The sequence below is a fragment of the Anoplophora glabripennis genome, unplaced genomic scaffold (assembly GCF_000390285.2).
Source record: "Anoplophora glabripennis isolate ALB-LARVAE unplaced genomic scaffold, Agla_2.0 scaffold124, whole genome shotgun sequence".
In the NCBI taxonomy this organism is placed as follows: Eukaryota; Metazoa; Arthropoda; class Insecta; order Coleoptera; family Cerambycidae; genus Anoplophora; species Anoplophora glabripennis.
Genome location: NW_019416267.1, coordinates 799,500 through 826,968, shown reverse-complemented (window position 1 = coordinate 826,968; position 27,469 = coordinate 799,500). Strand labels below are relative to the sequence as shown.

The 27,469-nt window shown below is 32.0% G+C and overlaps 2 protein-coding genes across 3 annotated transcripts in view; both read left to right on the top strand.

Annotated features, from left to right (window-relative positions):
• Positions 1-2,067: 2,067 nt before the first annotated feature.
• LOC108904774 lies at positions 2,068-6,742 on the top strand. Its single transcript, XM_018707448.1, has 2 exons — positions 2,068-2,275; positions 6,402-6,742. Exons 1-2 carry the CDS (start codon positions 2,131-2,133, stop codon positions 6,575-6,577), a joined length of 321 nt encoding a protein of 106 aa, XP_018562964.1. The 5' UTR covers positions 2,068-2,130; the 3' UTR covers positions 6,578-6,742.
• Positions 6,743-13,267: 6,525 nt separating this feature from the next.
• LOC108904775 (rho guanine nucleotide exchange factor 12) overlaps positions 13,268-27,469 on the top strand; it is a 194,936-nt gene continuing 180,734 nt past the window's right edge. For both annotated transcript variants that reach the window (XM_018707450.1, XM_018707449.1), the window contains exons 1-2: positions 13,268-13,568; positions 22,093-22,307. In XM_018707450.1, coding sequence (XP_018562966.1) covers positions 13,537-13,568; positions 22,093-22,307 — 247 coding nt within the window. In that variant the 5' untranslated portion in view covers positions 13,268-13,536. The remainder of the gene's footprint in view (positions 13,569-22,092; positions 22,308-27,469) is intronic.

Below are 27,469 nucleotides of genomic sequence, written 5' to 3'. Positions count from 1 at the left end.
CAAAAGTTTATCCGTAATGGAAAGTCGCGACCTAGTAGAGCTTGAACCCGTTGGATATGGTAGGGACATAAAAAAAGTCATGGAAAATTTTCCAAATAAGAATATGTGAGACATTCAAAATTTTCCCAATTTTTCTTGAACTTAATGCTGGATCTTCCCCAATTGATTTCAAAACCGCTATCTCAATTTCTGATGGAGTTCTTACAGTACGGTATACTCCTTTTAGATGATTGTCTCATCCCTTGTTTGTTGAAAAGCTCTCCTAAGTATTTACATTTTGAAGCCTTTTATCATTCCTTTATCCAAAGGTAATAAGTTGTTACATTCGTCGCTTCCTAATCAAGTACTCACATTTATTTAAGTTAATTGTCAGTCCAGCCTTTTCATACTCTTCTTGTAGATTTTTAACCATATAGCTCAGGTTTTTTTCATCCTGGACAATCATTACTAGGTCATCAGTAAAATAAACTATAAATGATGTCGTCACCCATGTTTTTCCACTTACGCGGCCACCCTTTTAGAGCTTGGTCCAAATAGAGTTTAGACATTCCTGTCTTAGGCCCTTTGTTGTGATAGAAAACTCAGTTACCGATGTGCCGATTCTAATTGTGGCAGGCGCTTTTTCCAGGTCTATGAGAGCTATATGCTTTTCTCTGTTTGGCTCCGCTTTTCTAGTGCTATTTTAACAGTAAAAACGTTGTCTACTGTGGATCTGGCTGCCCGAAATTCTGCTTGTTCGTCCGGTTGTTTGCCTTCAACGTTATTTTCCACCAGGTTTTTAATTAATCTGTAGTAGATCTTCCCTATTGTCGGCATGACAGCAATACCATGGAAGTTTTTTGGGTCGTTCTACTTACCCTTCTTATGAATAGTGGATATAAGTCCTCCATTCTTTAGGTGTTTCGTCACCATTTAGCCATATTTTATGAATTCCAGGTATATCGTGGGGTCTTCTTAGCTTTGTGTATGCCATTACTTGATCAGTTTGGAAATTTATATGTGTATAAAAAAATAAAATTATTTTTTCCTGTGGACTTTTTCAAATACAGATTATCAAAGATGAGTTTTTTATATACAATTTTTGCCTTATTGCATTGGAATTTGGTACAGGTAAATTTTTCAGAGTGCTAAATATGTCAGTGTGGTAGTAGGTGTGGTCTTCCAGTAAAGTTTTTAGAGTAGTTCTATTACTTTTGGAATGATGATAGAGTTGCCACGCCTTCGCAACCACCTGGTCTGATGTTTTGTGTTATTATTGTACAGTTTATGTGTTATGGCTATTGTGATGAATAGTGAACTTATTAGGGATGGTACATGTATCATTTGGGGGTAATTCTGACCATGTGAGGACACATACGTTCTACAACAGTTCAAATTGCATCGTGAAAATCCAGATTCGAGAAATTATTGTCAAATTAACGTGGCTCAAATCACTCACTCAAATTAATGATACATAAAGTTTGTGAGGCAATAAGTCTCGCAAAATATCATTTAGGTGGCATCGAACTGATGATCATTCTCATTTTATTATTTATTTGAATACGTCCAATATATGACATTTTACAAAATTAATAATATTCTGTGATTTACACTGCTAGTGAAAATAATGGTATTATCGAAAGTATTTTCTTTTCCTCTTTCCTTCTTACCCTCGACAAAAATTAATTGCATCAGATCTTGGTGAAATATAGAGTCCACTTGAAAGGCCGATTTGGGTTTCACCATTATTGATAATTATAGTTATGTTATCTTTTACTCTATTTTAAATGTATTAAGTAAATTAAAATAAATTATTTTTTTTTAATCTTTAAATTATCTTTAATCTCTTCTCTGGAAAGTTAATTTGGTAGGTGCTGTTGTTGTCTTTCCTGTAGTAATTTTCCAATAACATTTCTTCAAATTCACTGTCATATGATATGTTAATCTTTATAACACTAAATCACTTAACATTAAAGTGTAGACAAAAGATACACATGGAGAATACGAAATTAAACGAAGGTAACCATGGACTGGGGGTATAAATTAAATATGCCGAAGACAGACCACAATGATGTCACAACCTTAATAGTTAATCAACATTCATGGATATATTGATGTAGAGACAATACGTGTGTAAATAGTAAATAAAAGATGCATGCATTGTTTTCTTTCTTGTATACTTTACTCCTAAGTGGATTGGTAATTTCCCAAAATAATGAAATCGACATGATTTGTAAAGCGTGTGGGGATGTGGTGAATAACTACTGTTGTAGATATTACAAACGATGCTGTGACTGTAAGTATATATTATCTATTATTTTATTAATATTCAGTGTTCATCGGGTATATCAAATGTGGCACTGTGTTTTTTGTTTTGGTGTAAATTAAAAATTTCGTTCTTTGAATAATTTTTGCATTATGAAATTACATCAATGCGTTCTGAATTTTCTGCCACATTTGGTTTGAATCAATCCTGTCTGATCCTCTGTTTTAAATTATGGGCAAAACTTACTTTATCTGCATACAATTCTTTCTCACATAGAAAATTTACCTTTTGGCTAATAACCCTTGATCGAAATCGTACAAGATTCTCAGTTTATGAGCTCTGGGCAGTAGTAGTAAGTTAACATTAATCATTTAATCATTAATCAATTTAATCATTTATACAAGGAGTAAAACAAAATAATTACTTTTTAAAATATGTAATCATTATTCAAGAACTATGCCAAGAAAGCGCATTGCATTGCTATCGAGAAATATTTAAAACATTTGGAAAACCCACTTTACATTATTAAACATCGTATAGAATTAATTAGACCACTAATTATCGAATGAAATTTCCAAATACAGACTGTTTCTACTCCTACTTTCTTGTTAATTTTTATCTTTTATAGAAAAACAGTTCAAACATATATAAAATGTATCCTCCTATATCAAATACAATTTATTTGAAGATTCAATTGCCAGCCTATTAATTTTAAATCAATATTTATTTTTCTGACCATTTCTATATTATTAATTCCTTTTATTAATTCTATAGGTATACAAAGTACCCTAGAAGTAACTGCCAACATTTGAATCAAGCATTATCTTATCAAGAGCAACAACTTTTATCTTATTTCGAAAATCTACTTTTTAGGACATATTTTTTTAAATTAAATAAAAGTTATAAAATAAATAAAGACACGCACGAAAAATGGATACTAATTATTCTGACTCCATCAGATGATGCGATCACTTGCCAAATACCTATTTGGCAAATATAAACAAATGCGATACCGATAACTGATTTGCCGAGACTGAGAAAATGTTTGCAAATTTGCCGGAAGGAACATATTTGCCAAACCTAAATGAAATGCTACCTCGTGTGAATGATGCATAACGAGATATTCTAAACCCTTTCTTCTTCACTTGACAAATAATCGTCGAAGCTATACAAACGTTATACCGTTTGAACTATTCAAGTGAATTAGCAATTTCATTGTTCGCTCAGGCAGCTGTTAAGAAAAATCCATCAAAGAAAACCGATCTGCCAGAATGTACAAACTATCAACAGTTCAAGCAAGCAGTTGCCAATTGCCATGCGGACAATTATTGGTATACACATCATGTGCATAACTTTTAGGGATATTTGATATTTCTTTACATGGTATATATGGTACAACTTGACGCTATTTATGTTTAATGAACGTTTGGTGAATAACTGCAACTTCTGGAGCTGGCTCTAAATAATATTTAGTATTTTAACTTGCCACCAGCACGCTGAGTGCATTACTTTAAATTGCAGATGAACAGAGACGGCGGACAGACCATTGTATATTTTCACACACACAGAATCAGCTGAGCTAACAAATGAAGTTTANAAATGGATACTAATTATTCTGACTCCATCAGATGATGCGATCACTTGCCAAATATTTGACAAATATAAACAAATGCGATACCGATAACTGATTGGTCGAGACTGAGAAAATGTTTGCAAATTTGCCGGAAGGAACATATTTGCTAAACGTAAATGAAATGCTACATCGTGTGCATGATGCATAACGAGATATTCGAAACCCTTACTTCACTTGCCAAATAATCCTCAAAGCTATACAAACGTTATACCGTTTGAACTATTCAAGTTAAGCAATGTCATGGTTCGCTCAGGCAGCTGTTAACAAAAAGTCATCAAAGAAAATGGATCTGCCAAAATGTACAAACTATCCACAGTTCAAGCAAGCAGTTGCCAATTGACATGCGGACAATTATTGGTATACACATCAGGTGCATAACTTTTAGGGATATTTGATATTTCTTTTCATGGTATATATGGTACAACTTGACGCTATTTATGTTTAATGAACGTTTGGTGAATAACTGCATCTTCTGGAGCTGGCTCTAATGCTACTATTTAGTATTTAGATTTGCCATCAGCGCGCTGAGTGCATTACTTTAAATTGCAGACGATCCGAGACGGCGGACAGACCATTGTATATTTTCACACTCACAGAATCAGCTGAGCTAACAAATGAAGTTTACCGTAATATAATGTTGCTATTTGCAATCCTGAACTGTACATTGTTGTATAAATAATATGTATAACAACATATTTCAGTATACTAAACGATTTCCGGGCTGGTGCCCTTTTCATCTGCTTAGAGACATACCGCTTTCTTCTTTAGAAGAAACTCTGAGTCTAGGGATTAAGTCGCCTGACCGGTATTTTTAATTNTGTACAAACTATCCACAGTTCAAGCAAGCAGTTGCCAATTGACATGCGGACAATTATTGGTATACACATCAGGTGCATAACTTTTAGGGATATTTGATATTTCTTTTCATGGTATATATGGTACAACTTGACGCTATTTATGTTTAATGAACGTTTGGTGAATAACTGCAACTTCTGGAGCTGGCTCTAAATAATATTTAGTATTTTAACTTGCCACCAGCACGCTGAGTGCATTACTTTAAATTGCAGATGAACAGAGACGGCGGACAGACCATTGTATATTTTCACACACACAGAATCAGCTGAGCTAACAAATGAAGTTTATCGTAATGTTGCTATTTGCAATCTTGAACTGTACATTGTTGTATATATAATATGTATAACAACATATTTCAGTATACTAAACAATTTCCGGGCTGGTTCCCTCTTCATCTGCTTAGAATTCGAAAGGCATACGGCTTTCTTCTTTAGAAAAAATTCTGAGCCTAGGGATTAAGTCGCCTGACCGGTATTTTTAATTGTCGTGTGTATGGCGTTCCAGCTCATGGGATGATTGGTTTTTACATATATGTCGTCAAATTAGTAGACATAATGGTCTCTGAGTTGACATTATCACGATTTTTCTGAATTTCTATTACCTACTTCTTTATGGGGTCTTAAACCAAAACCATGAATTGTTCTATCTCAGGCCTGCACTCAACAACTACTATTTTCTCTAGCTTGAACTCAAAGTGTCGTCTTGCCACCTGTCAAGCTGATCTATGGGCGATTTGCTGGCCGAATCTCGCGTAGTGAGAAGGTGCCGTAAGGGACCACATGTACAACGAACTATCAAACCTCGGAAACTAAATCTAACTAGAAAATAAGTCCAAATCATTAGGCAGCCGTGAGAAAATGAAGATATCACTATACATCCTGATGACAAATGAAACGCAACCGTTATTTTGGACACAACAGAATATATCGAACAACTGGAGGATCTATTACAAGACCCGGTATATAAGACCGAAAATAATCCGATCAAGGAAGTACAGAAGGTAGTAAGTAGTCTCTGCAATTCCTGATATTCCCAAGGAACGACACAAAGATTTTATTCCAAGGGACTCAAAGACACCCGAACTTTATTGCGTTTCAAAGGTTCACAAAAGAAAAACCACCACCGCAATCGACAGTGACTGCAATTGGATCATTCAGTATGTATCACATGAAATTAAAGGGAAGATATAACACATCAACACCATGTCAAAAACGATGAAGGCTTTATCTGGACGACATACTAGTGAGTACCAATTAAAGAAGCTTTGGAAGAACTCGAAAGGATCAACTCAAAAAACCTGATGAGAATTTAGGAGATCAGTGCACTGACCGTTAGCGTTTGTCTGAATCGGAATATTCTGATGATTTATTCCTAAATTTTATAAGACATTTCCATCTCTTCCTTTAATCTTTTACCAGTTATTACATACCTGGTAAGGGATTATATACAGGATATAGACGTATTTCTAACTATATATAAAAAAGAGTAAGATAATCGCATCTAGCTCATTGATTTGATGTGTTCTATAAAAATATTTAAATATATTACAGTAATGTTTTTTCATAATAGATTTTTATTTATTCTTTAGTTCGTTAGTGTTTAATAAACTTTGATTTCTTTATCGTATAGAAATAAATCACACCTTTCACGAATCTAAATTTTTTGTAGACATAAATCCATCTGGATGTCCTACGCCATCGAGTCCTGAAGCTAGAGCATACTGCAGGAGTCCTTTAAGGTGCCGTAGTAGCTTCGACTGCCCGTATGACAGAAGATGCTGCCCAACATCCGATTGTGGAAACAGCTGCACTAATTTTATATTTTCAGGAAACAAATACAAATAACACTTTATACCTAAGCATTTAAATACATCTAACCATTTGTAAAATACTGTGCCAAAGTATGAGCCAAAATATCTTCTCTTAGATTCTCGTGTGTTTTTTTTGTGTAATTCATATTTACGACGTTTGGTCTATTTTTAATTTATCATTTTGATTAATATTATATGTATTTTATTGTCTTGTAGCCTTTTGCCCCAACTATATTTAAAAATTTAGATATTAATGCCACTGTCTATGTTTTTTTTTTTCAATAAAAACAAATTGGTATTCCACGATCGGTTACTTTACTTATATCTTTTATTAACTAACATTTCCACTAATAAATATTTCCTCATCTTCTACTAATTATCTATTTCTTCATATTTGTACACTAATCGTTGCTGATAGTTCCAAGATTTAGCTAGGCATAATAGATCCCTTCTTTGTACCAACATTGGACTGATTTTTGTATTTGGCAACACCTTATTTTTTTTCTTAGTAATCATGTTGTAGCTCTAGTCCTTCTGGGATCAAAAGTACCTAATTTTATTTATAAACAAGATTATTATGGAAATGTTTTAGAAAATTGGGAATACCAATAAATACATTTGTAGATTTAGGATAATTATTTCAAAATGTGAAAAAAATTCTTATCATTGAAACCAGCTGTTTGACAAAGATAAAAGCGTGTTCTTTGCATAACTATAGCAAATTATGTTTATGTTTTCCAAACAGAGAATAAGTTATTAATCAAGTTCTAGCATTAAATTTGAAATAATTTTCTTGAACTAATGAATGTATTAAATTACAAATATTTAAATTTATAACAAATCAAAAATTATTAATTTCTAAAATTCAAAATGACGTGTTTCTGAAAATTAATGTGTACACATTTATTTATCTATACAGAATAAATAATATAATAACTTAACATTCATAAGGTTCGGTAATCGAAAATGGAAATTACATAAATTTTAAATACAGACAACACAATTCAAATATATTTTACTTAACTATAAATTAGACTTTTTTTGTTAAATGCATAAATAAATATAAATCTACAAGGATATTTAATTTCAAAGGAGAAACGTCTATAAATATAGTTATTTTCTAGTTAGCTCATTTACACGAAACATTGTTTTATGTTTCATATTTATTTTTAAACTAAAAAAAGATTTCTTTTATGCGAAGAATAAGTTATTTCCAAGTGATTATTTTCTTTATATATTTATAACAAACTTAACACAACTGAATAAATCAATAATAATTCTAAACTGCTTATTTCACCAAAAACAAAAAAGTAATTCTTTTTTACAAATGCGATTTCAAAAATATAACCATCAGAAGTTTAAAAGTAACATTTTTTAATTTTCTCAGAAATATTACTTAAAAATAATAAATTTTGCTACGATTCATAATCGCATTTTTTTTTAATATTTATTGTTAAATGAGGACAACTGAAAATAAAAATAATTTAAAGCTGGTTCATAGTTAAGAATGCGAAATTGTTTGTAGATTTCCCAGAGTACACATATTTGTCAAACGTAAACAAATGCCGTATCGTGTGAATGATGCATATCGATATATGTAAAACCATGACTTCATTTGCCAAATATTCGCCAAAGATATATGTAGGTGGTTCTCTATTCAATACTTCAAATAAGCAGTTGGCATGTGTAATTGGTAATCTGCTATTTATTTGACACATGTTTGGCGAGTGACCGAACATCTGGAATGGTCTTAATGAATTGAATGGTTTGATTTTCCAATAAAATAACGAAGGAATGAAATATAAAATAAATTAACTGACATCGACGATGTTCTGAGACTTTTAATCAGTTCTTATCCTAAACAATACATGCTGAAATGGAAAAAATATTTTTTTTAACTGCAAAATTGTCTATATAAGTTAGGCATTGGAAATATTGCTTACACTGTAAAAAAATCGGTGTGAGTAAAAGCAATATAGGTTCGGAGTAAATCCACTGAGTGAAATTATTGAGTACATTTTCACTCAATATTGGGCATTTTTATCATTTTACTCATTTGTGATTATATTTAAACTAAAAACTGAGTACTTTCACTCAAATATAGGTACTCCTTCAAAAAATTCTTCACGTAAACTCGTATTTGGTGCACATGAACCTAAATCAGAGTAAATGTCCTCATTACTGAGTGAATTTAAATATATATTAATTTCGAATAATTTGAATGGTGCCGTAAAGATGACACCACTTACATATTGTTTCTGTAATCTCGACCACAGTTGATAGGGGTCCGTTAGATACTCCAGAAAAGCGTGATCACTAGGAGAGCAGTCCTTAGCCTGCGGCGGCGGATCTCAGCTGGCGGGTCTCAGCGAGGACAGGAGAAGTCCCCACGAAGTGAATTAATTTCAAAACTAATATTCGAATTAATCATTTATGAATGATTTATTTTTGCAATCCAATATTTAGTTAATTAAAAATCAAGTTTGAGTAAAACGACTCTATAATAGTTACATTTAAATCATATTAGACAAAAAGTCAACTCTATATTGGTTTTATATACTCAGAATAGAGTCAAAAGTCGCTTAATTGATAGTTAGCAGTATCTCGGATTTGAGTATTTGAGTAAAACTCACTCATTCCTGATGCAATAGTTTCACTCAGTTGTACTCATACTAATAGAGTGAAAATTTTTCTCAATCGGGTATGGACAGAAACTGATACATTATTGAGTAAAATCGAGTGAAATTTGAGTGAATTTTGTTTACAGTGTAGTTGTTGCAAAAACTCCTGTGGCTTTAAACATCTTTATTAAATTTATAAATTAATTTTGAACTTCTGGAATAATTATTTAAAAGACATTTTCAAATTTACCATGTAAATTTGAAAGATTTAGGAGGAAAGGACAACGTTCTGGAAAGGGGTTTAAGGGATTTAGGAGTCATTTTGCTTCTATTAAAATGTAGGCTAATTTTCACCCTTAATACCAAATTCATGTTTTTATTGTATCTATAATGCCAACATCTTTAGATATGTATGCATCAGTATCACAAATACTTATTGAAAAAAATACAATCGAAAAGATATAATTTTGTTAAATTTGACACAATTTAATACTTACCTACATGACTATCAATTTGAGCATTATAAATTGATTAAATAAGCTCTAAAAAATTATAAGGCCGCATTTTGGAAGGCTTTGATATTATCTTATTTCATTCTTCAGATTAATGGCAGTGAAATCTAAAGAGAAAAGAAAACTGAGGAATTAGAAGTAGTGTCAATGTATCATGGATTAACGAAGACTTTCAAAAATTTCAGAGATCTAATCCAAAAAACATTTTTGTTTCTCCTATATTTTTTAAGATCAATTCAATGATAAGTCTTATTAGTGTCTTGAACATTTTGAATAAATATTCCTTGAATACAGTGCATTTAAACGGTGATTATGTCATGGTAAAAGTTATTTATATAAAAATAACTGTGATTACTACATGATTCACCATAATATACTTATAGACGTAGGTGTACAAAACAATTCAGTATATAAACAACGAAACAATTACAATAATTGGTCAATATTTTGTATGCGCAGGACATCTGCTTATAATAATTGGATATTAATTTAACTAATTGAGGTGTAATTAATTCCGAAGTATTATTCTTATCAATTATCCACAGTTTGAGGAATGTTTATGCCATCGGGGACCAGGAGATAGCGCGTTCCACGCCAATAGTCGATCACAGAACGCGCACCTACCACAAAAGCAGCAATTTGTTACTATATAGATAATCTAAACTGTTGTAAATGTAATAAAAAATAAGTACAGTATGTCATTTGCGTGCGAAATCAGTAGCGCCACTAAGAATTTATAAAATAATATGACAGTTTTAAAAAATATATTAAAATTAACTTACCAGCGTTTCATTTTGTTGCAAGTGAAAGGTGGGTTGTATGATTTGGATGATTAAAATGGCTGTTTCCTTCAAGCACGTAATACTCGGTAGAATTAATAAAGAGCGGAACTAATTTTGTTTTATCAGTAGTCCAGATTTTTTTTAAGTTGCACTCTCGATACTCTGTGGCACATTTTCGTCTCCAGTACTTGAATGACACTAGGTTTGCTATAATTTTGTTCTTTCATATGGTTCCAAAAAATATATTCATAGCTGATAGAGATCTGGCGATCTAGGAGGTTATAATACACATCATCCAGTCCAAATCAGCAAGTTACATCTAAATAAAAATTAAGTGCATACTGTTCGACCGACCTTCATTTATAGAATACGCAAATAATGAATTTCTTGAATGAAAAAAATCCAAGGGGTGGATTGGAAGAGATGGACAGATGTCATAACCTCTTAGATAACCAGATGTGAATCCCATGCACTAATTCTTCTGGAGCTATTTGAAGATACCTTGGCTCATATTCCGATCAATGAGCAGAAAAATAACAACATTTTTAGTAATTAAACTAATTTTGGTACTTTCAATAATAACGAAGTAGTAGTGTGTCGACTTAATGCTTTTAAAAACCTATAATCTTTCCTATTAGTCCAGGCGGTATCTGTCTTACAAAGGGTGTACTTGGGTAAAACGCATATGATCGGAGATTTTTGCTTTAACGGCTTCTAAATAACATCAGAAATGATAATTTTTCTATGCAAATAAAAAAACGTGGGCTTAATTGTTATTACAAAGAAGTATAAAAAAATAAAAAAAAAATCATTTTTTTCTTGTATTTCTCGTCGACAACTTAGCAACTATTCATTTTAGACAAAAATGGAAGAGGAAAAAAGTTTTGTAATTAAATTTTGAACAAGTTAGAGTTAGTTGCAATTCGAAACAATAATTATAGTTGTTGCAAAAATCGGAAAAATCATTTAAAAAATTGCAAAAAATGCTAGTTTATTTGTCAATTTTTTTCAGACACTTGAATAATACCTAGGATCTTCATACTTTTCCCAATTAAACTTCTTAGTGCATAGAATCATCACACCAAATTTCATCCAATTCGGTTCGATAGTTTTTACATAATAATTGTTTAATTTTTTTTATTTTTTTTAAATTAAAAAATTTTCAAAATCAAATTTCTAAAAATCTAAAGCCTTTGAATACTTGAAAATTTCACCACAAAAAGAAGAGCTCTCAAGCTTTAAAATGCTTTTTGAAAAATTCAAATCGGACGATTAGGTGAGCCGTGGTGATTGTTTAAACATTTTCGCAATTTTCACGCTTATAAACAATTGCAATAATTTAATGTTTTTTTCAAATTTTTGGTAATACTAGTAAGTTTGTTTAAATATTATAAAATTGTTTAAACAATAATTATTTAAATAAACAACTGAAAATTGGTATTAATTTTTAGTTGTACGATAAATTTCTAAATGTCTTTCAAAAATTATTACTCACATAAATTGTGAATAATTATAATTTTAATTTTTTCGTTTACTTTTAAAATATTTATCTAAAATTTATTTTTTATTTATAAAAAAAGTATAAGAATCTTTTGGATACTTAATTAATACCAACAACATGGTGCAACATGCAAAAATTTTGGTCGTGAAAATTAACATAGTAAATAAATAAACATAATAAATTAATCATTTTTTAAAGTAACTGTTTATCGGCATGTCAAAAGTCCAATAATTAATAATAAAATGTAGTTGAAAATATGATAATTGAATTTTTTAGTTGCGAGACATCGATTTAAAAAAAAATCATCGAAATTGGTCCATTAGAAGCTGAGATAAGTGAAATTTTTCCGAGCGTCGCAGTTTTGAACTCGAGAATTCAGATCGGAGTAGCTGTGTGTTTGCTCCCCCCACCACTGATACCTCATTGATTTCACGCGGTCTTGAATATCTTTGCGTGATTGCAAATTTTGAAAATTTATATCTGGAAAGTACTCGGAGTAACAAACCTATTGGTTAAAAAAACAGCCCTTATAGTTTTGCTGTAAATAAGGGTTAACTTTAACGGGCTATAACTCCGAAAATAATGGGCGGATCATCAGGTTTTTTAAATACTCGCCTTTCCGAGTACTTTCAAACTTTTCAATAAGAAGTGGATCTTATTTGTGGAAGGGCGAAATGGGCGATGCCTATTAGACGCCTTCATTATAGCCATCTTTCTCTATCGCACGGATTTCTATGACTTTCTTTATCGCTCTCACGTAACGGCTGATGAACCATGACGACTTTCCGACCCTGTATATAGGTATTCACAAACTCTTTTTAGCTCCTAGAGGCCGACAAATGAATTAATTCATTTATTTCACATTTTCCGAATCATTACATATTACTACGTTGGCTAATTTTTAAATACCTATCTCACTCTTATGTAATTTTGCGTCCTAGGTATATAATATTTTTTTTAATTTGTGATTTACCTCTACATATTCAAGGTAGGCTAAATCGAGTAAATCCAGGCCACAAAAACCTAGACTAGATTTCAAGGCCGCCCCTGAATTAGCTTTGGCGATTTCGTTTAAATTGTGAGCATAAAAATTTTATTTATCTTATTACTGGGGTCAATATTAAAACAGGAAGGTAGGGTAACGGTATCTGAGAAGATCTACCCTGCCCTGACCAACCCTTGTGATCAATTGACAATTGAGTTGCTGACGCTGACCCCTGATCTATTCGCAAACATTTTTCCTCTTCAGTTCCTAATGAATCGAACGAAAGGACACGAACTATTTATTAAGATCATTGAAGTGCGCATGCTCAGTTTTTCGAGTTGAGAATCTCAAAATGGCTGACACTTGTTGGTCTCGGAATTTCTAAGCGACAAATTCGATACGAAACCAGTGTTTTATTTAATAAAACGTTTTTAAATTGACACTAAGTGTTAGTGATATGTGCGTTTATTATTTAAAATTCTCACTCGCCCCGACGCAGTAATGTTATTTAGTGCAATCAATAGAAATGTGTGCTGCCGTGGACATTTATTTACAATTGTGTGGTGTAAATATTGGATTATTTTAGATCGTAATGGATAATACGAACTCTACATTAACGGAAAGGTGAGTCTTTGTCTGTGACAGATTACGTATTTCTTGGAAATAAATGAATAAACAGGAATAACAATCGAAGGGCGGCTAGGCTAGTTAACACTTACGTCATTCTAATCGTGATCTACCTGCCGCTTTACATCAGTTTGTCATAATAGTCAACCGTATGTCGCGAATAGAATCTTGTTACGGTATTGTTTAGAATTATGTACTAACTTCCATTTGTTTTAAAATAAAAATTATTTGGGACATTTTTTCGATGTGGTTAATTTACAAATTCCAGTGTTCTTGAATGGCCTCTTCCAATATTTACCTACTTGCCCCAGTAAAATATCTTTCCGTGACTTTGACTTTGTTTATAAAAGTAGGCGTTGCTTTATTTAAAAGAATATAGTATGTGTTCACAAGAGTAGCTGGTCTTTGCCTACCTAGGTATATCTTCAATACAGTTATAAATTGCCGAGTCTGTTCTCCACATAGTTTTATCAACATGTAAATTTTATAAGTATATTGGAGGTTGTTTAGAATTAATTTATACCCGTGATATCATCATCAGGTAGGTAGCTACATAAACAAATGTGCCCCTCTTGACCTTTAGCTGAATGTTTTTTTTAAGTTACTACCTTACCATCACAAATTTTTAATTTCTCAAGGACCATTGTTAAATGTACCACTAACAGTATTACTCTAGTTATTCTTGGCGCAGCATACATAAATAGTGGTAATTTATGTCATTATAATACATTGTATAAATTACCTACCTACCTAAACAATTTTAAATATGCTGCATACTTACAACTGACTAAAATATGGGTATTTAAATTACTGACTGACTTTTCAATTTTAATTACCCATAGAAATTTAACAAAAAATGATCGCAAATTCGTTCTTGTAAAACTTTTTTCGGATTAAATATTTCTTGATTTAAAAAAATACAAAATGTAAAACAAAAGGCATTATAATTTCTTTGCTCATGCTTGTGTTTTACCTCAGTTTTTATCTGTTTTGATAAGTATTATTAAGGAAATTATTTTACTTTAAATATAATACCTATATACTTTGATTAGATATACAGTGTGGCCCTTTTCAGATGGAAACACCTTTGTCAAATTGGTGCCTACCTATTTATCGGCCGATTTAATTCGTTTCTTTTTTCGAAAAAAAGAGCTTAAAAATTTCACTCCGGCAGTACATGTACGAGAACAAATCCACGGAAATTTCATGACAGTCTATGAAATCATCTACTAAAATCGTGAATTCGCCGTAATCCTAGCAGCAATCGCCGTAATCGCAAGAAATTGCTGTCAGTCGCTGCTGAAACCACTGCAGAAATCCTGAGGTTTTACCAAAATCTGCTATACAGGGTGTCCCATTAATATTACGAAAACATTCAGGGGGAGTTTCCTTGACCAAAAAAATAAGAAAGAAAGTTCCTATAAATTTATATCCGAAAATGCTTCGGAGATACAGGGTGTTGAAATTTAGAGAAAATACAAGGTTTTTACTAATATCTGGAGAACCCTATTTCCGATTTTTTTGAAATTTGGTATGTTTGTTTATAAAAACGGTAGACGTCTTCTGACGTAATTTGATTAATTTTATCTATTCCAGCGGCGTCCGGGGACTCACTCCGTTGATATTAATAAGTAAACATATGAGACGTCGCTGCTTTTCCTTAGGTGTCATATGTTTTTATAATTATGCGATAAAAAATACAACTTTTTTGTCTCTTTACTTTTTTGATATCTTGCACCAGTACTTTTTGCTGGTCATTTTCTTTATATTTAAATTTATTAGTTTATTTTTTTAACATTTCCTATTCACTTGGTTTTATAAGAATAGAGTATGTAGATATGCATGTATTAAAGAAAGAAAAGAATAATAATCTAGAAAATAAATACTTGTATACATCAAAAGCTTTGCCTATTTCTTTTGCACCCACTTGTAATTCCTGTTATTCCTTATGTCGCGGAAGACACACTGTTAAAATATTTCGGATTAGCTTCAAGGTCAGCCTTTTAGGTATTTCCCCAAACTTCTATGTGAATTCTCCTTGAATTCCTCCGACTTCCTTAGACTTCCCCCATGAATTTCTCTGGCTTCCTCTGAATTCCCTGTGAATTCCTCTGAACTCCCTGGGAATTCCTCTGAATTTCCTGTGAATTCCTCTGAATTCCCTGTGAATTCCTCTGAATTTCCTGTGAATTCCTCTGAATTCCCTGTGTATTCCTCTGAATTCTCCGTGAATTTTCGGGACTTCCTTCAAATTCCCCTTGAATTCCTCCGACTTCCTCTAAATTCCTCATGAGCTTCTCTGACTTCTCCATGAATTCCTCTTCCGTGTACACCAGAATTCCCCCGCGATTTACCCCTCGTTTACAGCTATTTATTCTCGGGAAAAAGAAAATAACAAAACCTACTTTTAACATTAACTTTTCAATGAAAAATGAATATTTTTATGTAGAAATTTGGTAGAAACCACATTGAAGGGGTACATAATCCAGTGATGACACTACTCATATTTTAAATAAAAGAAAAAACGCTAACCAATATTTGTCGTATTTGACAGCGGAAAAAAAATAAAAAGTAGGTTTTGATAATTGTAAATAAATTGTTAAAATTAAATGTTAAGTATGTGCGGTAATAGAATTTTTAAGCCGTATCTTTTCAAAAGAAAAACCGAATTAAAATCGGTCAATAAATACCGTTTTTCCAAAGGTGTTTCTATTTGAAATGGGTCACACTGTATATTGTCAAGTGGTTGAGATTCCAGGATTTATTAAATTAATAAATAATGATAAAAGCTGTATATAGATTAATCTATTAATTAAATCGTTATAAATAAATAACATGTACCTACATCGAGACCTACATACTTACCTACCTATTTATTCTCAATTTAAATTGACTTGTTCAAACTAAAAGTAATTTTTTTCATTAATAATACCTACTTGTTTTCTTATTTTTTTCCTTTTAATAATCCCTTATTGCTACAATCTGTCATATTTGTATTGTTAAATAAATCAAATAAAATTTAACTGCATGTGCTGACTTTGTAACGCTGTACCGATCAAAATTTATTGATTCTCTAAGATGTGTACCTACCATAATTTGAGAATTGCAAAAAAAATAATTTAAAAAAGTCGGGGACAGGTTCACATAGCTCGAATGTGAGAACAAGTTGGNGATTCGATAATTTTTTTTGTGGGGCTGTGTAATTATTTAAGAAAAAACGTTCAATACGTAACTCAATTTGAAAAGTGACTTAACATTGATTGGCTTCTGAGCCCTCCATTTATTAAGCAATTGATAGCCTAAATCTTCTGTTTTCGAGAAAATTAATTAAGAAAATTAACCATAAATATAAGCCGACCCTGTGCATCTTGTGCACGTGCACGAACAGAATGCTTCGGACTCGGTACAGGTGTGAAGCGCTTTTCTAATTGACCGACGTTCCACGTAACCTCCACAATCGAGCAAATCTGATGGTAGTAGTCTGTCTTGTGTTCTTTAGTTGTGTGTTGCAGTATTACTTACCCGACGTAATTAATTGGATTCTTCCTTTTCTTTTTTTCATCTCATTTAAGTTTATTTATATTATTTCAAAATGGATGGTTCAAATTGGATGCGATAACATTTCTATCTCGCAAGTCGTCGAAAGATGGTAAAAACCGAGGTAAAAACACATTATTTTTCCTGAGTGAAATCGAAAATATTTTTTGAAAAACACAAAATTTATTGATTCTCTAAGATGTGTACCTACCATAATTTGAGAATTGCAAAAAAAATAATTTAAAAAAGTCGGGGACAGGTTCACATAGCTCGAATGTGAGAACAAGTTGGTAAATTTATAACAAATTTGGGATCTACCTATTTTACGTATAAATTGAAATTTACACGAAAATTAATGTTATACAGCGAAGTACTTACTCTAAAATATCTACGTACAAATTTGAAATAAAGATTAAATATCAAAAGCAAAAATTAAGTGTACATATGTACATCTCGATGTACATATTTACCGAGATAAGTATTTACTTTTTATCTCGGTATGTGTTCCAAATTAAGCGATACATTTTGCTACTCTTCTATGATATCAGTAAATTTACACGCAAATATATAACTGTATTACATTTAAAGTGTTTGTATTGGATTACTTAATTATTAATCTTAATTTAGAAAATTAAATGTACTGATAACAGATAAAACCGAGAGGGAAAACGCTTGCCAAAACTTTTACCTCGATTTATACGACAAAACACTTATTTAATAAATAACAACTAAAGTATTACTCAAAAATAAAAGAAACGAGGTAAAGAGCAGAGATAGCTCCAGATGAATGTGCGTATTATTTTATATACCTTAACCTATGACATAAATGATTGTTGTAATACTAAAATATTACTCAAATTCTACACAATATTACATAAATATCTCTCATAAAATTAAATAACAAGCTAAATTCTATGTATGAAGATACACTAACCTTTTTTTATTACCAGTGTTAAATAATCAAAAGTGCTACGTAAGTTTTTACGTAAACAAAGGCATATGTATAAATGACTGGATAAATTGAAATACATATATCTAATTAAAAGATTGCTGCCAAAGCGAATTAAAATATCACTTTATTTTTTGTTTTTTTCTCGAACAATGCTTTGAAATTAACTGTTTTGTATCTACCGCTGTAGTCGTAAATTTGGAAACAAATAGGTTGGTATTAATTTTCTCGGATACTTAGGTAATTTTGCGAACACTTCGATTTTTCTTAACCCACTTCTCTAGAGTTTTTTTTGTATAAAAAGGAACAATTTCGTATGGCGTCCATTAATTTAACTAAATGATTATTTTCATAAAAGTAAATAAGTACGTCATGGGTTATTCGGTAAACTACTGGTCCAAATTTGGTACACCGAAGCTCATTTTGTATCTAATGCCCTTAAATTTCTGAATAATGCCTTTAATATGTACTACTACTGGTATAAGCACATTCCACTTATTGTAATGCCGTATTAATTCGCTCACGATGCCTTGCATTACCTGTGAAATGCCCTGTAGTATATCGTCCCTATTATCACGTAGAGGCGTATGTGTATATCCATTTCTTGGGTTATACGCCCCTACGTGATAAGAGGGACGATATGTGTAATATTACACAATCCATGTGCAATGCCTTGTACTACATGTGCAATGCTTTGCAATATATGTGAAGTGCCTTGCAATATATGTGCAATGCTTTGCAGTAGATGAGCAAGACTTTACAGTACATGTGCAATGCCTTGCAGTACATGTGCAATGCTTTGCAATACATGTGAAGTGCTTTGTAATGCCTGCGCAGTACATTGCATTACCTGTGCAATGCCTAGGAATACCTCCTAATACTAACAGCCCGAAATCAGGTGAAGTAATGCCTGGATCTTGTACACCACAATGCTGTAGCGTTATGTTGAAATTATAGTACGAACATCATAGATTTTAGTTGAAAACTGCCCAAAAATCGTTTTAAATTGTGAATTTTAACGTCATACCTACATCTTTTTGTCTATATCTGTTAACGTTTTTTCTGGATCTATTCATATTAACGTTTTTTCTTCAAATTAAATTTACTATCAGCCTTTTCATCACTTTGATTAGATTAGAAATTTATATTTTGGGATTGGTGTCCTGAGGTTGTGAAATGTCACGTTAAGTACTTAATTTTTTATAAAAAAATTTCTAAATTTTAAGTTTATACAATTAAAAAAAAATTGAAAATTGATACTTTTTTGTATATTTTTTTAATTAAGAGTTGTTGCAGGTGATAATTACATTTTTTTGTAGTGAAATTACGTTAATTATAAAAAATATATACAGGGTCCTGTACCTTAGCTTCCATCATCCGTAGGATGTGTAAATATTTTTAAAGGATCATGCTTTTAAATTATTTTGAAATATGCAGGTTAATTTATCAAAGCGTAGAGATAAAAAAGTTAGCCTTTTTTAAATGGAACATGCTCGGGAATATGAGTCCTTAGTACCACATATCTACTTATTTGAATTCGTCGTAAAATTGTTCATGTGGTATAAAAACGATATATTGTTGCGGCATTATCAAATTATTTAGAACATTCTTAAAATTTTGCGTAAAATATAGTCTGTTATAATATGTAATAAGTAGTTTTCAACTCCTAAAAGTTAGGAACAAAATATTTAATAGTGAGAGACATACCTAGGTTGTCACTTCAAATTTCTAAAATATTTGTTATAGTCTTTCCGAAGTCAGTTGAACATATATAAAAACGCCTAGCAATAAAATTTAATAATGAGTTTTATATGCGTCTTTAAAAAAGTTTTCTGCTAAAGGTAAAAAATTATAATAATTTGTATATACCTACTTAATGTGTAGAAAATTTCTGCTCGCCAAGAACCAACGGGAAGGTATGAACATATCCTTGCCAGCAAAGGATGAGGAAAAGTTGTTACCTTAGGTTAGAAAAGTTATTAAATATAAATAGTCAACAATAAATAATTCCGCATTGCTGCACTGCACTGCTAGGGAATTTGTCAACAACTGAAATTTATGGCCCAGTCGCCCAGTGCGGCTGTGTTTATGCAGCGTTTGACCGCGCGCATTCTTCAACTGGTCGTAAATATTTCTACCACCTCCACATTTAGTTCGACCAGAACTGTATAAGGGTATGGCTAAATAAATATGGGAACAAGTTTTTCAAATACGTATTTCAATGCCGAGTTGCTGCGTCAGCGACCGAATCTGGTACATACTGCCTAGCTCTTTGGTCTTCAATTGAGATCGGAAAGACTATACTTTTTACAGAGAGTTTTATATAGACATGTCAGCTTTAGGAATAGTAAATAACATTTTCTATGATCTTTCAAATGGAACAGGCAATATTTAAGTATCTCATTTTGAACACTTGAATTTTTATTAAGGTACCTATTCTAACAGTTACTTTCGCAAATTGAGGAGATATTTTTTTTTTAGTTAAACTAGGCTACGTTAAAGCATAGCATATGGAAATCAGCAAACTGGCTCCGTTGTCGGCCGTTTAATCTGTTTTCAGCTTCTTTCGGTGTCCTTGAGTAGAGAAGCGGAGATCAGGACCGTAATAAGAATTTGTTACTTGTTTAGGAAAGCCTCGAGGAAAGCTTAATAAAATAAATAATGATATAATTATAATTTTAAAATATTAAAGTTATTAATTTGTGGAATAGATTATAGTTTTATTACTAATATTTCCTGATTTTTTTCAATAATCACCTTAAGTAGTTTGTTCTCAATTTGTTAGTAGCAACTTTGTTGGCAACGTATAATGTTATAAGCAATAGAATAGAATTTTAGAACCACTTCAGGGTAATACCTATGTTATTTGTATGATTCATTTGTGTTTGCTAATGTTGATTAACAGGATTCTCAATTAAAAGGTTTAAATCTCTCTAATAATTGGTATAATTACATACACTTGACATCGTAATGTTGAAGAGTATGTATTAATATTAAACATTTTCTTCAGCTAATTCACTAAAATTATAATTGAGGGTATTATACTTTGAAAACTAGAAGCAGTAGAATAATCTTAAATCGAAGATGAGCTTTCTTGTGCAAAAGTTACAATCGGAAATGCTTCTTTGTTCAAAATTACGCAATGTTTTCTGTGAGCACGAAATAGTCATTATTTTTAAATATTTTACATTACCTATTTCAATTACTTCAGACATACTATGAACAGTTCAGAGAGTTTTTGGAAACGTATAGATACATTGCAATATTTCAAAGCCACTTCCAAACCCACGAGACCCACATATCATTTCCGAAAGAATTCGTTGCACTGAACAGGATTCTGTAGTAAAAATTCATGACTTGCCGATAAATTTCGGAGAAAAGTGAATTTTTGGTTGAAAAAGCTCGAATATGGGTCGAAACTGATTTTTTCCTAAATTTTGCCCAAATTTTCGCATTTTTTTGAGGCGCTGAATACGACGCCGTAAGTAAAATTTACCCAAAAACCTCTATATTTCTCAGAAAATCTACTAGTTGGTTGAAAACTGATTACAATACTACGAAAATGAATATATTCGGACAAAATTTAGGAAAAAATTTGTTTTGACCCATATTTGGACCACTTTTCACACAAATAGTGGATTCTCTGAGAAATATCGAGGTCATGGGTACATTTTGCTAATGGCATCGTGTTCAGCGCCTCAAAATACTAAGAGAATGATATATTTGGACAAAATTTAGGAAAAAATCAGTTTTGCCCTACTTTGCGAACTAGGTAAAGCCCCGAGTAACGTTGATTACATCAGCAATATTTCATAAAGATCTAAGATCTCCTGTAGAATCACCATAAGTAATAAATTGAACACCCAGTATATGTCTGGTGGTTTTACTGACGATTGTTGTTTGGGACTTTAGTTCGCAGAGTAGTTGTCTCCCACAATATGATCACTTTAAATTATTTCATCTTTGTCTTAACCATTATTGTTATAATTACATGGATACTACGAGTATATTGTAATTTATTGTAAATTGTTTCAGCGGTTCTGCATCCCCGAACTGCATGAACGGATCCATGAGGCGGCCGTCTCCGGGGCCTTGCACGCCAACTGGCGCCGGGGGGCGGCCGGCCTCGCTGATGGATCACAACCAGAGCCAGCCGAACTACGTGGTGGTAGTCGTCAATAGGGACGAGAAGGGGTACGGGATGAAGGTTTCTGGAGACAACCCCGTCTACGTACAGAGCGTCAAAGAAGGTAAGATACTTACCGTGCAACCCTTGCAACCATAAAACTTTTCTACTAAAGCCTGCTACACACACTCATGCAAGTCCGCCGGCTTGGCTTGTACATAGATTTTTTTAATTTAACGAATGGTAAAAATTTGTCCCGAACATCTACGGACATCCAGTCTCTTTAGAACAGAATTAGTCTATGACCAAAATTTTAAAATTTGGGGTTTGTTTCTCAGTCACAGAAAGCAATTTTTTTAAATTTTGGACATACATTAGTTCTGCTCTCAGTAGATCATGTACGATTTCAGAATTTTAATCATGCTAGTTACATAAGCAAGTGAATTATACCATTATTTACTTAGGTAATTCAAATCTATGGTGAATAGATATTAGAGGAAAAGGATTTAAAAAAATGTACCACTATAATAGAATCATATGCCTGTCAAGGGATCCAGTGCAGTGCGATTTTAAGGGGTTTAGAAACTGAATAATTTCTTTATGCATTATGAAGGGATGAAGGGATCAGTTACATTTGGCACTCCTGTTCCTACAAAAATCCCTTTATCCTCATAAACTATTTATTTTAAATGTAATTTATTATAGATAAATCCAATTTGTTTTTTAAATTCCACATATGTACTACATTTTACCCCTGTACGCGCCTCTCTTGTTTACTTGTTTTTGGGAGGTGGTCTCTTATTTACGACCAAGCTCGCCAGGTATTTGACGTATAACCGACCATTTCTTACACGCGATGCACTTGGGCGACTACATCTACTACCAGAACACAATGTATATGTAGCGGTATTTCAGATTTTACATTTAATTTCATTTTAAATTTGAAATGGTTCATCTTACACGTCCTAAAAATGATGACTCGATTTTCCTTTGATAAATGACCCACAATTTTTTGCTCTACTTTGCGTCGAATACGGTCCTACTATAGGTAGTGAAATTTTTCAAAAAAACACATTTTCAATCAGAATCAGTTAATAACCGATGTAAAAATACGTGGATCAGTTTCGTGTTTTAATCTTAACATCAAGACAATCCTCTAGATAGCGATTTTCGACATTTCAAACTGATTTGAATAGTTGTTAGTGATTGAAAAAACATTCAAATTCATGATCTCCGTTTTTATTTATACATACATATACTGAAATAGACAATTACGTATGTTTTGCATTTTCAGCGGTTGCATTTTGTTTTTATAAAAAAAAACAACTGTCTCTTGCTACTGTGAATGAGGAGAAAATTTTTTCTCCACGAGATTATTGCAACCTAAAGATTGGTACCGAATTAGATCTGATCAGCTCTTTTGAAATTACTAAAAAAAGTGTTTTCAGTAAAGCCGTTTCAATTTGCTGCCATGTTTTACTTAACATACTGTATAAAGTTGTGTTTTAAATGAGCGTTTAAATTTAAGATTCATTCTAAACGTTTTTATTATTACTTAGATTCAAGTGTTTGTCGATTTTAGTCGATAACTGACTCAAATTCGGACGGAAATAAAAATTCGAAACTCAAATATAATGTGGTCCACTAAAAGCCAGAACATCCTTGCAACATTTTTATAAATTATTTGATTAGAGCAAATTTGGTGTCGAAATGTGTGGAAACAAATTTTGACCTTGACCTCTTCAATCTTTCGCAATTGTTCTGATTTGTAGATACAGTGTGTTACAATTTGAGCAGAATTAGATGATTTTTTTTGTATTCCCTGAATGATAAGAATTATTTAATTAAAATTAATTAATCTAATATCAACTGAGCAACTAGAGTTACCAAATTGATAAAAATTCTGTCTTATCCTTTTGTTCTTGAATAATTCTTACAAAATTACTCGTATAGTTAAAATATGTAATATTTTTTCAAAATGTGGCATTTGAAGATCTATGACAGTCCTTGCCAAATTTCAATTAAGTAACTATTATTTTAGGAAACACAAAAAATTGTTAATTTATGTATTAAATAGAACTGTCACGGATTTATATTTATGTGAACATTTAAACTTTAAACTTAAAATCAACTAAAGATTGGTTTCTGAAAGTATTGTTGTTTGATTTTTTAACGAAATTCAGTGCGAAATAAAAAAAATAAATACATACATACTATTTTTCGATTTTTTAAGACACAAAAGTTATACATTCTTCTTTATCTTTGATTTGAAAAATCTTGACCTAAAATACAGTTATTAGTGCACGAGTTAGTGCCCTACATCGTTGAAATCGAATCTTTAATGAATCAATTGCCGACGAAAGTTTTTCACATTGTTCCTGTGGATGAATGTCGTAAAAAATACATTTCATGTGCCTCTGTATTATTTTATTTTTCCTCTGCTGACGCATTACCCCACGAATCTGAATGAATTTTGTGTATAAAGTGTTAGAACTGACGAAAATGATTCAGTCAAAAATAGTTTGAACGGACTGAGAAATGTTTATATTCAACGATTAAATTGATTGTAAGGAAAACATTTACTTATTTATACGAGTATACACATATATACACACAAAGTGTCCGGAAAATCCGCGGAAAAAATTCGGGTGATGCTACTACTGGAAAAAATAGTGACAGGTTTATATATCGTTTTTTTTTTCGAAAACTCGATATTTACGGAGATGTATAACCTCAAAGTTAATTTTTTATTTCGTATCTTGCTTTTAAATTTTTTAATGCTTCAGCGATTTTTTTCAAATTTGGAACACTTTATTTTTTTCATAAGAGTGCTCTTGTTTGATGTCGAAAAAAAGCAACTGACTCTTACTTGTTTTATATGTGCGAATAGTGCCTTGAAAACAACTCTTTGATAACTTAACTAGTTACAGGAATCTGCTACTAACTAATACGAGGGAAACAAATCTGTTAAACTATTGTCTAATTGATTTTAAAAGTTTGTTACATTAAATATTTGCTGTTCTATACCTAAATGCAATATCCCTAAAAATGTTGTTTTCAAAGCACTTTCCTTATTTTACAAAATAACTAAGATTCACTGCTACTTTAAAAATAAGAAAACGTCCTCAATTTTTTAAAATGGAAAACTGAAATTTTTTTAAATAATTTTTTTACCTATCACACCTTTTGTGTTACCAATTTTAAAACACTTGGTTGAAAGTTCAATAAAATCTACGTAAAATATTGTCAGAGTTACTTGTGAAAAAAATTGACATGGCTCATGCACCTTTTAAATGTTCACACCCTGTCTCTTGAAAACCAGTAGCTTTAGACTCCTGGTTCAAGATCTTGATCTACTCGTAAAATAATAAAGGTTACATGGATATAAGAAACACTCTGTAGATATGTCTAGTACTTAGAAAATAAAATAATTATTTCAATGGGGACTGTTTTCCTGCTCTACAGGGTGTAAGAAGTTTGACTGCCATTACTTCAGCATGAGATAGAGTAATAATAAATGAATAAAAAAGTTGTATATTACCAACATAATTTTTTTGTATCTATGTATCATTGTTTAGCCTGTATCTACCATGCAGTACCAATCAATACGGTTCACCCTGTATATAAACCCCGTAAGTTACTATTTTTATTATTTCTTATTTACAACTAAACTTGATTGCAGTAAATTGCTACTGTCAAAGAATATTATCCAGTCCGTACCTAGTTGAAGCATTCCTAAAAATAATTATGATACAACAGACCAACACGTAACACATTGAAATAAATTTGATTAGCGTTGAAACTTGCAAAGTAAATAGCAGTTGGAGACCTTGCTGTATACGAGGTGTATGCTTATATTTATTCTTTAAAAATATTGATTACTGCTAGCTACTGTTTTTAAAACGTGAATTTATTTATTTACATCTTATGTTGATGGTTGAATAAAATGTGCATTCTTAGAAATACGCTAATTTTAACAAGCAAATGTTTCTGCTGAAATGTATTACCTACCTATTTATAAGCTTGAGGTTGGCTAATTATGTTCGTTAATTACTTTTTGATAATGCCTTAAGTTGGAAAAATGGGGAACCCTTGGGGGTATTTTTAATGTACGGAAATAAAAAAGTCATTGGGTGCCAAATCAGTCCCATACGGCGGACGACTCAACAATTCAACTTTAAGTCCCATATTTGAACCCATGAGTGACAGCTCACATTGTCCTGGTGGAAAATGATGTCTTCGGCGGTTGGTTTCCTCTTATTTTTCCGAAGACTTCTGGCGAACAAATGGTTGTGTACCAATCAGAATTGACCTTACGACATGTCCGGTTTTTCCGAAAAAACGAGACCATTTGCTTAGAAGTGTTCGTGTGCGAACATATTTTCTTGGATTTGGATTATCATGAAGGACCCATACAGTCGACGGCTGTTTATTTTGGGGCTCATACGCATAGAGCCATGATTCGTTACCTGTTACGACGTCATAGACGTGTTTTGAAGCACCGCAATCTTATTTCTTGAGCATTTCTTTCGAATTTGACAAAAAAACGTACAAAATGGCAAACAATCGTTAGGACAAAGCGAACACGAATAATCTATAATCTATACCGTCGTTAATGTTGAAAATATGAAATGCCTCCCACCTCAAAAAGCAGGAACAGGGGAGAGATAAGCGAGGAGATAAGCTTATATACATAGGCATATGCAAAAGAAGGATAAACAATTTGTCTTCGGAGTGCGATGACAGCGGTACTTGTTCAGAAAAATATCTTTATAGTTTTATTATCTTAAAATCCACATAGTCCATCTGCCTTTACGTGAGAGTGACAAAGTAAGTCATAAAAATCTGTACGATAGACAATGATGGCTACATTGAAGACGTTACATAATCTGAATAGTCAATAATAATAATAATTATAGTCCACAGTAGGCCCCCTCTGGAAAGTTGATTACCACATACTTTATAACTCCCGAGGAGCTTCGTTTTGACGAGTCTACCACACTTTTCCTCTGCGACTTTTCTCGATTCCTCCGCTTTTCCATTCGGAAAAGTCCAAGAACATGGCAATTTCCCGGGCTCTTGAGAACTCAAGACCACATCTTTTATTTTTAGGTGAAGTAACTGGAAATTTTGTTGCAAATGCCGATTTCAATATGTCCGACAGAAATTCCTCCGACATTGACGTGTCTACCGGTCGAAACATGCCAAAATAACAGGGTATTGAAAATCAATTACCACATAGGTAATTTTTACTAAAATTAATTGTAAATAATTAATTCAGTCAAA

Coding starts and splice junctions, on each gene's coding strand:
- LOC108904774 (XM_018707448.1), top strand. CDS start 2,131: ATGCATGCATTGTTTTCTTTCTTGTATACTTTACTCCTAAGTGGATTG. Junction 2,276..6,401: donor TTACAAACGATGCTGTGACT/GTAAGTATATAT, acceptor AATTTTTTGTAG/ACATAAATCCATCTGGATGT.